Source organism: Balaenoptera borealis (genome assembly GCF_965194805.1).
Source record: "Balaenoptera borealis genome assembly, chromosome: 13".
In the NCBI taxonomy this organism is placed as follows: domain Eukaryota; kingdom Metazoa; phylum Chordata; class Mammalia; order Artiodactyla; family Balaenopteridae; genus Balaenoptera; species Balaenoptera borealis.
In genome coordinates, this window is record NC_138870.1 from 43,680,706 (window position 1) to 43,694,532 (window position 13,827).

Genomic DNA, 13,827 nt, shown 5'->3' on the forward strand with positions numbered 1-13,827 from the left:
AGCTTCTGAGGGATGGGCCGCTCAGGGTTGTGGGGAGAAGGGTAATGAGAGAGCCCAGTTTGAGAGGAAGGGCAGCTGATACATTGGTTCCCACTCCTTACAACCATTCTACTGCTACTGAGATTCCCCGGAGGCCATTCTCAAGCCCCAACCCTCTCGCCAAACTCTGCCCCCCCCTTTCCAGAAGCTAATCTCTCTGCTCCTTATCCACCAGACCCTTTCACTGCATCGCTGATACTTGTCTGCTTTTGCTTTGTAAGTGCTGCTAGGTGTCTGTCCTTCCCGGGAAAATGGGAGCTCGCCGGAGGAAATGGACTCAACAGTGCCCATACTCAGCTCCTCCTTCCACTGCCCTCCCCGGCCCTAGTCCTCTTACCCAGAGGGCAGGAGGGGGCTGGGGGAGAGGAGGGGGCGTCAGCAGCTCCACTGGAGGGGCCGCACAGTTCCTGCCCTCAATACGGGAGCGTGGGCACAGGAAGCCAACCCGGGAGAGCCCCAGCCCCCATGTGCCACCTGGGAGGAGGGCTCAGCTCCTGGAGGACCCCAGTCTACCGAGGCATGGGTCCTGCAGTCCCTTTCCTAGTTCTGGCCCCGGCATCCCATGCTCAAGTGATTTATGAACTTCCCCCCTGGACTCGGGGTCCTCTTCCTCTCTTCCTGACCATTACCCTCCCCAAAGCTGCCATCCTTCTGAGATAAGGTCACTCTCCAGCTTAAGCACCTTCAATGATACGTCGTTTTATTTTCCCCCCCAAATAAATACTTTTAGCATGGCATGGATTTCATTCAACATCATTTCTCACAGCACAGACACACTGATGTCTCTAGGGCTCTGCTGATGCTGTTCTCTCTTCCGGGACTGCCCTTCAACACCTCTTCTCTCCCTAAACACTCGGGCTTTCAGGCGCCGCTCTAATCCGGCCTCCATGGGGGACCGCCCCAACCATGCCACACAGAAATAACACCTCCCATAGCGCCTTGCTCCCATACAAAGAATAAAATGAAACTAACGCACACGGAGCTCTTACTCGAGACTAAGTGCTCTGCAGCGCATGAATGATCTCATTTACCACCTATCTCTGAGCCCTCGGCCACCACTGTCTTCATTTTTAGAAGAGGGGACTGAGGCTCAGAGAGGTTAAGTGTCTTGCCCAAGGTCACAGAGCTAGGAAGAGTCAGAGCTGGGACTTGAGTTCCTGGGTGTCAGACTCTCAAGTCCACGCACTTTCACGTCCGTTGGGGTGTGTTGCAGGCCACACCATTGTGGTTGGTGTTGTTAGCAGTCATCTGACTACGAGGGCTGTCAGCCTACTCAGGGCAAGATCTGTCTCATTTGTTATTTGTCTTCTCTTTTGGCCACGTGGCACGTGGGATCTTAGTTCCCTGACCAGGGATCGAACCTGCGCCCCCTGCATTGGAGGCGTGGAGTCTTAACCACTGGACCGCCAGGGAAGTCCCTCATTTGTCATTTGTCATACTATTCCCTATGCCTAAGTCAGTGCCAGGCACAAAGTACTCTGTAGATGTTTCTGGAATTGCTTTGAATGGTGGAAGTTTGGCGAGCAACCTCACTTGTCTATTACCAACTATAGCAAAGGGCTTCTGAGGTGGAATCTTCAAGAGCAAAGGAATGGTCCGGCAGGTAGGAAACAGAGGGAAGGTTGTCCCCACCCTCTGCCCTGCCCTGACCTCTCCCGGCATTTCTAACTTGGGGTTGGGCTTGGCAGCTCTAAGGGAGTCCTTGAAGCCAGAACTGCCAAGCTTTTGGAGCTTTGGGGGTAAAAATGTGAATGAAGCTTGGGCTCTAGAAATGTGGTCTACCTGCTCCCTGGCCCCCACCTGCCTTCTTCCTGCTCCTAGCCTCTATGATGAACTGTGATGCCAGACAACAGGCCATGAGGCAGTGCCTGTTCCCTCAGGAGCACCTGCCCTCTTTCACAGAATACCGGGGAGACCCCAGGCCTCTCCTTGGGGGGCCCCCTAGCCTCACCTTCCGTGCTGGCATCATCCACCAGAATGATCTCCTTCAGCAGGATGGCTGGGGTGGCGTGCAGGACACTGTACACCGTCCGCAGCAGCGTGGACCAGGCCTCGTTGTGGAACACAATGATGACGCTGGTGGCAGGCAGTGGGGGGCAGCGCCGGAACTTCTGGTCGACACATCTGCAAGGATGAACGTGTAGATACAGCTCTCCAGGTCCCTGGGAGTTCCAGGGGTAGGGAGGGCTCGGTCCACAGATTCCTATAACCATCCTTTGCTCCTTGGATCCCCCAGCCTCCATTCCCCATTGGAGCTGGGAATAGCTGCTCCCTGTTTCCAGCTTCCCCGCTATTTGCCACCTACTCTGAGCCTCTGCACAGGTCCTAACCAACCCACTCCAAGACCTGTCTCCCCCAGAGCTGGCTCGGTGCCCCAGCGGTGATGCCGAGGGCATCCCCCTCACTTCTCTCATCTGCTCTAGGAGTTCCCAGGGCTGACTCTCTCTTTCTCAGTGATATGTGTGCTGCATAAAGTGTAATCCAATCCAGAGGTCCCAGAGGGGAAGTAATAAAAGGCAACTCTGACATCTGAGAAAAGTGACTACAGTCTCCATACTCAGTGAGAGGAAAAGGCTTTTCTCTTTACAATGTACAGTTTTTCTCTGATCCATTTCCTCATGAATTCCCTGGAATCTGATACTATTATCACAAACAATTTCCTGTGACCTTTTCTCTATCCTCATCCACTCCAGCCACTCTGTGGCACTGGCCACACTGCCACCCTCTCTGACACGCCATCTCGGCTGGGGGCAGGAATGTGTGAATGCTGGATCTCAAGGAGTCATGTGGCCTAATGCCCTTTTCTTTTTTTAATCATTATAGTTTTTTAAAAAAAATATTTATTCATTTATTTTGTTGCAACAGGTCTTAGTTGTGGCTTGTGGGCTCCTTAGTTGTGGCATGTGAACTCTTAATTGCAGCATGCATGCGGGATATAGTTCCCTGACCAGGGATCAAGCCCAGGCCCTCTGCATTGGGAGCGTGGAGTCTTAACCACTGCGCCACCAGGGAAGTCCCCTGATGCCCTTTCTTAACCCCCTCTGCTGATCAGAGAGATTTCTCAGGGGCCTTCCAGAGGAGACTCTCAGAGTTCCTCCACTGGCTGCCCTCACACCCACCGCCCTTCCCTGCTAGGAGCCCTGATAACTTGGGGTGGTTCCATGTTCTAGGCCTCCAATACTTGGTCCTAGTCTGAGGAACCCCAGGTTCAAAGTCCTAAAGAATCACGAACTTGAGGACGGGAACGGCCATGTGAGAAAAGGCTAAAAAGGGTATTACTCTTGAGTTGGGAATGACAAAGTCTACAGGAGAAAGACACAAAATCTTTGACATGAGGACAGTATGAACACAGACTGAAGTGGCTACGGCTCAAAGATCTAAGAACTGGTTCATTGCCCGGGATTGAAAGTACAAACAGCTTCAAATAAAGATTGGAATGAATTCTTGGCCCTGTGAGTCTTCACTGAAAGAAACCAGGAGGTGTGGGGATAATCTTGACCACCAGGGCTGCTGTTGGGAAATGCCCTTTGCCAAGAGCTCAGCAGCGGAGTCCTGCAGTCTCTGGGGCAGGCCTCAGGATGGGACAAGGCCACCGAATATGTGGCCTGCAGTCAGGCCTTCCCAGTCACCCCTAGGCCAGGTCTGGTCCCAGCCCGGACAGAGTTCCTTTTCCTGTATCCTGTCACCTTCACAATCGTGTTTCACTCTCACAGGTCTCCCTGAGCCTCCGGCCTGACCATAATATGAACCCCACACAAAATCTTTGACATGAGGATACAAAATCTTTTTGTATCAAAAGATACAAAATCTTTTGTGCCCTGGGATAAGGGCAATTGATTAGGAAAAGTGAGGCCTTAGAGGAAATCCTTGCCCATACTCTAAAATCCCTGTCAGCCCTTTACCTGGCACTCAGCCCGTGGCCATGGCCATACCAGCCACGCCTTTGGCAGAGCCCTGGCCTCACCCCAGGACACGGCGCCACTTACTCAGGCGGTCGAGTGTCCGGCCCCAGGGCCCTCTGCAGGGAGATGCGGTCACTGGCAAAGGCATTGAAGCAGTGCTTCTTATAGCCCTCTTTCTTTTCCTGGGTCTCCTGGGGCGTCCACTGTTTCTTCTGAAATGCTTTCCCATCTGCCCCCGGGCCATTGGGGTCCTGTGGTGGCCGTTCCCAGAAGGGCTTCAGCTCAGCTGGGGCATAGAACTCGGGGAGGCAGGTCCGGTTTGTGGAGGCCAGTGTCTGCTGGGGCTCCGGAGCCCTGATCTGGAACCTGGGCATTGAATCCCTAAGGTTGTGCACGGCCCCCAGCATGAGGTCCAGGACATGATCCTTCTGGCTCACCAAGGACTTCAGCCATGGTTTCTCTGTGGCCTGCTCCCTGCCGCTGACATCCCTCTGCAGGATGAAGAGGAAGAGCACGAAGGCGCTGCCCGCCATGGCCAGGCGCACGGCCATGTGGCGTCTGCGGAGTAGCCTCATCCTTGGGAACCAATGGGAACCCCGGCTGGGTCAGCTCCAAGCGCTGGCCCGGCCCTGGAAATAGCCTGATGGGTCGTGGTGGCCACACCCTGGGGCCTCGGCCTGAGAAGCGGGGGATGAGAGAGAGAAATGAGCCAAGGCAGTGGTGGGGAGGGAGTCGGGGGATTCGGGGTTCGCGTCCAGGCTCTGCTGCTGAATGGTGACATCACCTTAGCCCAGTCACGTCACTTTCCTGCACCTAAATTTCCTCCATCCAGAAAATGAGGAAAATGGACTCTCTTTCTTTTCTGCCCTAAGATTCTGACATTCATGGATCTAGAATAATTGGAACACTGAAACTCTACATGAAGAGATTTAATCAACTTAACCACTTTGAGAAACAATTTGGCATTCTCTAGAAAAATTTAAAACGTACATACCCTATGACCCCACAATTCCTCTCCTGGTTTTATATCCCAGATAAACTCTGGCGCACATATGCCAGGAGGCATGCACAAGAACGTTTCTAGCAGCACTGACTAAAAAGGCAAAAATCAGAAACAATCCAAATGTCTGTCAGCGTTATAATGAGTAAATAGCGTGAAATATCCACAGCACAGAGGACTGCACGGCAGTGACAAAGAATGAACCACTTCTACAAGCCACAACTTGGATGCAATGTTGAGTGAAAAAAATCACGTTGCAGAAAGATACATCCAGTGCTCGCTTCTGCAGCACATATACTAAAATTGGAATGATACAGAGAAGATTAGCATGGCCCCTGTGCAAGGATGACACGCAAATTTGTGAAACGTTCCATATTTTTTGCAGCACTATTTACAATAGCCAGGACGTGGAAGCAACCTAAGTGTCCATCGACAGATGAATGGATAAAGAAGATGTGGCACATTTATACAATGGAATATTACTCGGCCATAAAAAGAAACGAAATTGAGTTATTTGTAGTGAGGTGGATGGACCTAGAGTCTGTCATACAGAGTGAAGCAAGTCAGAAAGAGAAAAACAAATACCGTATGCTAACACATATATATGGAATCTAAACAAACAAATAAAAAAGGTTCTGAAGAACCTAAGGGCAAGACGGGAATAAAGACGCAGACGTAGAGAATGGACTTGAGGACACGGGGAGGGGGAAGGGTAAGCTGGGATGAAGTGAGAGAGTGGCACTGACATATATACATTACCAAATGTAAAATAGATAGCTAGTGGGAAGCAGCCGCATAGCACAGGGAGATCAGCTCGGTGCTTTGTGACCACCTAGAGGGGTGGGATAGGGAGGATGGGAGGGGGACGCAAGAGGGAAGGGATATGGGGATATATGTATATGTACAGCTGATTCACTTTGTCACACAGCAGAAACTAACACACCATTGTAAAGCAATTATACTCCAATAAAGATGTTGGAAAAAAAAAGATACATCCAGTATGATTCCATTTATAAAAAATTTAAAAACACATAAAACTAAGCAACACATGTTTTATGAATACAAAAATGAATATGTGTGGGACTTCCCTGGTGGTCCAGTGGTTAGGACTCCGCGATTTCACTGCCGTGGGCCTGGGTTCAATTCCTAGTCGGGGAACCAAGATTCCTGCAAGCCGAGAGGAGTGGCCAAAAAAAAAAAAAAGAATATATGGTAGAGCTACATATAAAGAAAACTAAAGAAACAGTGAAACCAAAGTTTCTGAAGAGGGAGGAAAGATATGGGAATAAAGGCATACAGGGGACTTCTTCAAAGTGAAGTGATTTTTTTTTAAAGTGGATGGTGGCGGGACTTCTCTGGTGATCCAGTGGGTAAGACTCTTCGCTCCCAATGTAGGGGGCCCAGGTTCGATCGCTGGTCAGGGAACTAGATCCTGCATACATGCTGCAGCTAAGAAGTCTGCATCCGTAACTAAAGATCCCTCATGCCGCAACTAAACAAGTTCCTGCATGCTGCGACTAAAAAAGATCCCGAGTGCCGCAACTAAGACCCTGAGCAGCCTAAATAAATATTAAAAAAAATAGTGGATGGTGGTTGCTGGTGGCACTGCTCTTCTTTGTACCCTACACATATTTTATAAATATTCTTCTGTATCTGCTCATATTTAATAAAAACAATCTTTTTTAAAATCTAAGACTCTAATGATAGCACCTTCTGGCAGGAACATGGTCCCAGCATCTACCCCCATGTACGTGGTCCCAGACCTCAGAGGAGGAGTGATTGTAAAACTTTCTGTACACAGCTCTGCAAGTATAAGGCTCAGGGGTTAAGGACTAGACATTGGTGGCAACAAACCTGGGCACAAATTCTGGATCTGCCGCTTCTAATAATAACAGCACCTACTTCCTAGGGTTGTTTATTGTAAGCACTAAGTTCAATGAAATAATTCATGGAAAAAGCTTAGCAGTCTCTGCACCCAGTAAGTGCTCTAAAAGTGTTAGTTTTTATCAGTAGCAGCTGTGTGACCCTTGGGTATATGATTTAATCTAAGCCTCAACTTCCTCATCTATAAAGTGGGGGTAACTAATACCTAACCCACAGGGTGGTGGGAAGGATTAAATCAGAAATAATGTATGTAAAATACTCGGCAGAGTGTCTGGCACAGACTCAGCCTTCAATTAGTTCTATTATTATCATTAATAAATCCCTTCTCGGTTTCCCAGGAATTATCCTTAAACACCTGGTCCTTGGCCAGAGCCACACTCCTTACTCTGTCGTACTTAAAAGTAACTCCAGCTGAGCTGCGCTGTTATTTAAACACACAAGCTGCTGCCTATGGAGAAGCCTGGTGTTCGGAGTCACTTGGATCCACTTGGGGCACACGTGGCTGTCATGATATCAAGGGGGAACAGGGGTCACTTTGGGTGGGGGGGAGACAGGTCGTTTTCCTTTAAAACATGAGATGCAGAAGCAGAAGCAGCAGCAAAAATCAAATCAAATCAAATCTCTTTGAGTGTCTATTTTATATTAGGTGTTGTCTGGGAGACAAAAGAGATTTGTTCATTGTGCCAGTATTGACTGAGTTCCTGCTTCATGCCAGGTTCTCTGTCAGATGGAGGAGATACAGAGATGAGCAAGCCCAGTCTTCCGTACAGTCAACTGGGGGAGTCAAATTTTAAACAGAGATCGCCGAGTGAGAAGACAGCATGAGAGAGGCACCCTCGGGGGTTGAAGGAGAGAGGATGAAGTCAAGTCAGCCAGTGGGGGAGGGTGGTGTTTGTGAAGTCCCTTGGGGGAGAAGCTTGGGCTGAACACTAACCCACAAGTAGGAGTTGGCCAGTGAGGTGAGCACATTTCAGGCAGAGGGAACAGCACATAGAAAGCCCTAGAGGCAGGAGACAGCATGGCCCATCAGAGAATTCCAAGTAGTTTGGTTTGGTGGGAGTATGAAGCCTGAAGGGAGTAGCAAATGATGGGTCTGGAGAAGTGGCTGAAACCAAGTCATCATGGCAAGGAGTTTGCCCTTGACCTGAGGTATGGGGAGCAGTAAAGGATTAGTGGGAGCCCAGCATTACAGGAAGAGTCGTATGACAGCTGGTGGAACGTGTCCAGGAGATGGACCTGACTGGCAGCTGGATGGCCAGTTAAGAGGAGCTTGGGGGTCTGACCCAAGATAGCAGCAGTACGGATGAGGAGGGAAGATATGGTGTTAGGAAAACTCCCTTGGGTGATGGGGTGGGACAATTCATCCCAGCTGGGACACAGATGGACACAGAGAGGTGTGAGACCATCCCTCTCCCCATGGGATTTTAAAATCTAGTTAGAGAACAAGAACCGTTAGCACCGGGTTCAGGTAGCACCCGTCCAGGGAGGGAACAGGAGTAGGAAAAAGATCTTTCACTGAATACCCTTTTGCACTTTGAACCCTGACTACATTACCTATTCAAAAATCAATAAAATTAGAACTGAAGAATAGCACAGAGAAGTTGACAACGGTAGAGTTCCCTGTGGGCTTGAAGAAGGCTTCAAGGGGGAAATGGAGATTCAGTGTAGAGGCGATGTCCTGCCCCAGGGGTTGCTGGGCCGGCACAAAGGGTTCTGCCCGACACTGACACCTCATCAGTCCTGCAACTGCCTCAGCTAAGCGAAGACTGAGGGCCGCAGAATGGGGAAGTGCTCGCCATGACAGTGTCGAACCATCCTGCAGGCTGCATCTTCCCTGATACTTTGTCTACCTTCCACTCCAGCAAGAAAGAGGGAGCACAGTTACAAACAAAGGCGTGGTACAGGCATATCTCGGAGATATTGTGGGTTCAGTTTCAGACCACTGCGAGAAAGTGAGTCACACAATTTTTTGATTTCCCAGTGCATATAAAAGTTATGTTTATACCATACTGTAGTCTATTAAGTGTGCAATAGCATTACGTCAAAGAAAAAGGAAAAAATCTTAATTAAAAAATAACGCTGTTGGGAAAATGGCAGGGACAGACTTGCTCAACACAGGGTTGCCACAAACCTTCAACGTGCAAAAAAACCCCGCAGTATCTGTGAAGCAAAATAAAGCAAAGCACAATAAAACGAGGTATGCCTGGAAAGCTGAGTTACCAGCTGTTGCCAAGTGCTTAAGACTCACCTCTTCCAGGAAGGCCTCCCTGACTGACCCACACAGAATCACCCAGGTCACTCCAACTCCCTCATCCTGGCATTGCCTTGTAGTCCCTTGCAGTGTGGTTTCCCTTTGTTCCTTTTTTTCCCTCCTGGAGAGAGACTTGGGGTTAAATTGAGCGCTTCCCAGGCATCTGCTCTCTCGATCCAACCTGGCTGTCTAAGGCTTTCTCTCTGGTGTCTGCAGTTCCTCAAGGTACTAACCACATCCTGAAATGAAACAAGACACCTGTGATTAGCCTTGGCAGTAAGGGACGCGGTCTCTGGTTTGTTTGCTCAGCATGTGAGAGATGGGAAAGAGTCCCTTAGAATGGACACATAATCCGATGGAAGCCAGAAGACTTTGGGTTTAAGGATTCCTGCTCTCTGCGTAAGAGACGATTCCCAGAAGTGTGGCTGGCAAGGTCGGGGAGGTCACCAGCCTTGGGGAAGAAATAGCCCCTATTGTACATAGTAGTTTGTCAAGAGCAGGGCTTCACATGGTCCTCCCCGCAGTGTAGCTCCCTCACCTTCAGGCTGGCCACCAGGTCCACTGGCAAGTATGCCCATCGGCCCTCACCCACTCATTCCCCACCTGCTGCTGCTGAGTGTTCATTCCCAACTCTTTTTCCTCCAACCACCCTTGGGATTGCAACACATCAGACCATCTCGGGTTTTAGTAGTGAGATGATGCCAGAAATTCTCTTATTCTAGGAAGATTTCCTAGGCTGAACAAATTGGACCTGTTTTCTTGGCCTCACCAGTCAGAACACAAATTTACCTTCTGTCCCTGGTATAAGGGAACTAAGGCTTCACCCAGTGCATTGTCTATCATACTGTTGATCGCAAGTCATTATAGGATTGTGAAATAAATTTAAAGTGTTGCAAGTCAGCATGAAAAAAAAAATTCTTTAAAAGGTCAGACTAGGGCTTCCCCGGTGGCGCAGTGGTTAAGAATCCGCCTGCCAATGCAGGGGTCATGGGTTCAAGCCCTGGTCTGGGAAGATCCCACATGCCATGGAGCAACTAGGCCCGTGAGCCACAACTACTGAGCCTGCGGGCCAGAACTACTGAAGCCCACACGCCTAGAGCCCATGCTCCGCAACAGGAGAAGCCACCGCAATGAGAAGCCTGTGCACTGCAACGAAGAGTAGCTCCCGCTCGCTGCAAAGCCCGGGCGTAGCAACGAAGACCCTACGCAGCCAAAAGTAAAAAAATTAAAAATTAAAAAAAATAATAAATGTATTAAAAAAAGAAAAAGATTAGACTAGAGTAGAACAAAAAAGAAAATACCAACTGCCATTACATCATATGTAACATGGGAAAGTATTGTTTCGTTCAAATTTCATTTCAGTTATTATAAATACATATATAGAGTGTACTGAAAGTCCTAGTATGGTTTTTAGCTTTAATAACTTCAGAAGTATAAATGCTACAGACTTACAAAGAACATCATTTGAAAGTTTTATTTAAATTTCTTTCACCTTATTTTTATGAATTTTGAATAAAATTTTATTTTAATGTTTGTCTCTGTCCATTGAAGATGATAAACATTTCCTGATACAAAACTAAAATGAAAAATTTGTTATTCAAAATTCACATAGGTAAAAGAAATTTAAATTATTACATTTTCAAATGATGTTTTTTGTTAGTTTGTAGAATTCATACCTCTTATGCGATTAAAGTGTAAAACTTTTCTAAGGGAATTCCCTGGTGGTCCAGTGGTTAGGACTCGGCACTTTCACTGCTGTGGCCTGGGTTTATACTTCTACTTTGGCCTTATCACAGTCTGTCCTCTCTCACACCTTTGTGAACTCCTGGACCAGAGAGGACAGGTTATTTTCACCTTTTTAATCACTTGCAAAGTCTAGCACAAGGTTCATATGTAGCAGGTATTCCATCAACTCTTGTTAAATGAGATGAGGCCAGTGGGGTTAACATGACCCCTTTAAAGCTACAAGGGTGAGGGCTGGCTTCACTAAATGATGTTTTGAATGCACTTACGCCAACAAGCATGTGAGTTACATGATGTTCTGTTGTTACACACCAGTGTGGCACTTAACACTAGGTCTGTCTGAGTCCAGTACTCTCATTTGACAGTGAGGCCAGAGTGGTTAGGTGACTTCTCTTGTGTCACACAGCTCACAGCTCTCCCAACTCCCAGGCCACTGCTCTGTTTCCACCCTCTTACCTCCCCCTTGGAGGTCACCTGGGGAGTTTGGGGACCAGGTTTGGCTCTCCTGAGCCTGGGGTGGGGCAGTTTTCCAGAGCCTCCCAACTCCACTCATAGACAACCCCCCAGCCTCTACCCCTCCCTCTTCCCCTCCCCCCTCCTCCCACCACCCCCCGGGGCTTGCCCTCCTCCAACTCCCACCTAGGACTACAAATGCTTTAAAGATGCCACAAATCAAAGTCCCAGGTAAAGTTTCGGCTTTTGTGAAAGCTGGGGTTAGCTACCCAGAAGTGCTCTTGCTGGCCAGGTGGCCTCTTTGTAACAAAGTTTCTTTCTGTTTAATCAGTGGAGCTGCTGACCTCCTGGAGACGTGGGGGCCAGGAAGTTAGCAGTGGCAACACCACCAACAGGGATGTTTGCTCAGGTTAGTCAGACTACCGCTCAATTACAGGTTTATTCTTTGAAAAGTGATGACTGTTGCCGCTCTCACTGGGAGCATGTGTGTGGAGGAGTTAATACCACGCTGCGGAGCGGGGCGGGGGGACAGGTCAATTTCAAGCTACTGGTTGGGGGGAGGGAGCCAAGAGGCTGCATTTCACTTCCTCTGTTCTCATGCTGTGAACAAAGTAGCAAACTATCTGCTCCAAACTCCTCCTCCCACCTCTGACCCTTTGAATTACAGAATGCTGGGAGGTTTTCACTTTTCTCCATAATTACACTTTCAAGACACTTCAGCTTTCCCCCAAGACTAAAGCTGTAGTACGCGGTTATTTTCCCAGAAAGATGCACTGAAAGTTATTTCAGTAGCTAGTCTGTCAGGTTTTCTCCCTGGCAGATGTAGGTTTATGTTTTGTTTGCATAATATTTTAAGCTTTAGTTACCCAAACAGATTTTTCCATTGAAAAACCCAACCCAACTTTACTCACACTGTACACCTAGAATATGCCTGGCATATAGTAGGTGCTCAGTAAATATTTCTTGATTTATTCCAAGTTTGTAAAAGTCACTGAAAATCAAAATAATATGTGACCAAGCAGGAAGTTCAACAGCTCACAGGTTTTTTGTTACTGGAGGACCTCCATGCCCTGCCAGGTGAGGCACGGATGTGCAACTATCTCAAACTGAGCCTTGAGACTCCTCGGAATCCAGGGATAAAGAAGGACCCCAGGTGGGCATGAGCTGGGATTCCCTAATTATCTAGGAACCCTGGTGAAAATCAGGCTGGGTTTGAGAGAAGGCAAAAAAAAAGAACTTGGATTGAGTCTTATCATCCTTTGATTGTCAGAGGAAGGGGAACGGATGGGGGAGTTTAACAGGAGGGGTATTCCTGAAGGCTTGCGCTGGTCTCCAGATTGGTGGGCAGGTGATGGTGAGGACAGAACTGAAGTTTTCCCTTCTGTCCTCACCGCACAGGGTGCTCCTGGCTGTAGGACTTCTGCCTAGGGCTACTGGATACTCAACGTGCCACACCCTGAACTCAGTGTCTGTGCCCTGCCCCCTAAGCTAGCCAGCCTTCCCAACTGCTGCCAGTAGTGTCGAGATTCTGGAAACAACTCTTGGCCCTGCCCTACTCCCAGGCACGGAGTTTCTAAACAGTTTTCAACATCAGGTTCACTCCATGCCCACGCCCAAGTCCTGCTGATTCATTCTCTGCCTCCTGGATCCTCCTCTTCCTCTCCACTTTCAAAACCGTCATCTGAGACTGTGCTCTTATCGCCCAATATCTGGAGGATGAGCAGACGCTGCCTGCCAGCCTCCTCTGCCTCAGGCCTCTCTCTCCCTTTCACAATCAGAAGAGCCATATTCATATTCCTGTAGTGCCATCTGATTGTAGCAGAAACATGGCCTGGGCAGTCTGCTTCCTGTTTTCTACTCACCCTCACTGTCTATCTTTTCCTCTTCAAAGTGTTTCCCTTATATTCTTGCTAAGCAAGCCATGTTCCCTTTCTCTCTCAAATTCTTACCTGAAACTCCCCTCCTCCAAGGAGCCTTCTTACACTAAGGTGCATCTTACTGCCCTCAGTATCTGGGTGTATTTGTTTCCAAGTTTCACTGCCCATGTTTCCCCATGTGGGACCTCCTCACTAGATTTGTATGGGGGAGGGAGAACCAACAAGTCTAGACATTGGGCCACCTAGATTCTGTTCTTTCTTCTTCCCAATCCTTAAATCCTAGCCCCCAGTCTTTTGCCTCTAGTATGCTTTTCCCTACCAGTTCGCCCAGCTTTCTGGTCCCTGCAGCATCTCTCTGTCCTGAGGTATTTGGCTGTTAATGCCACTGCCCTGATCTGTCTGTTCTTTGTTTTCTATCATATGCAGAGCTGAGAGCGAGGATTGGGTTTCTTCCTTTCTTTAAATCTCTACCTAGGGCTCAGGACCAGGTTGCACAGGGCACAGGAGAATAACCTGACCTCCCAGGGCTCTCAGGTGCCACAAAAGAGTCTTGTAAACAGTCCTTTTTCTCCCCAGACTGAGCCCATCCTTGTTCACTGGGCAAGCCTTTTTACACAGCACAATTACAGCTTTGAGCTCAACACAGTGACAGGCAGTGCCCTGCACTTGACCTCCCAT

General features: G+C 48.6%; 2 protein-coding genes across 6 annotated transcripts in view; both read right to left on the reverse strand.

The window, feature by feature from the left end:
- LOC309610094 (THO complex subunit 7 homolog) overlaps window positions 1-13,827 on the reverse strand; it is a gene marked incomplete at its 5' end in the record, with an annotated part of 113,715 nt that overhangs the window by 55,289 nt on the left and 44,599 nt on the right. The gene's annotated exons all lie outside the window — the stretch shown is intronic.
- The window catches only part of GALNT6 (polypeptide N-acetylgalactosaminyltransferase 6), a 34,239-nt gene that overhangs the window by 18,166 nt on the left and 2,246 nt on the right, over window positions 1-13,827 (reverse strand). For 4 of the 5 annotated variants that reach the window (XM_082352425.1, XM_082352422.1, XM_082352423.1 and 1 more), the window contains 3 exons: window positions 9,074-9,315; window positions 4,026-4,618; window positions 1,991-2,163 (listed from right to left, as the gene is read on the reverse strand). In XM_082352425.1, the coding sequence (XP_082208551.1) occupies window positions 1,991-2,163; window positions 4,026-4,516 (664 nt within the window). In that variant the 5' untranslated portion in view covers window positions 4,517-4,618; window positions 9,074-9,315. The remainder of the gene's footprint in view (window positions 1-1,990; window positions 2,164-4,025; window positions 4,619-9,073; window positions 9,316-13,827) is intronic. The other variant, XM_082352424.1, reaches the window with a different exon arrangement.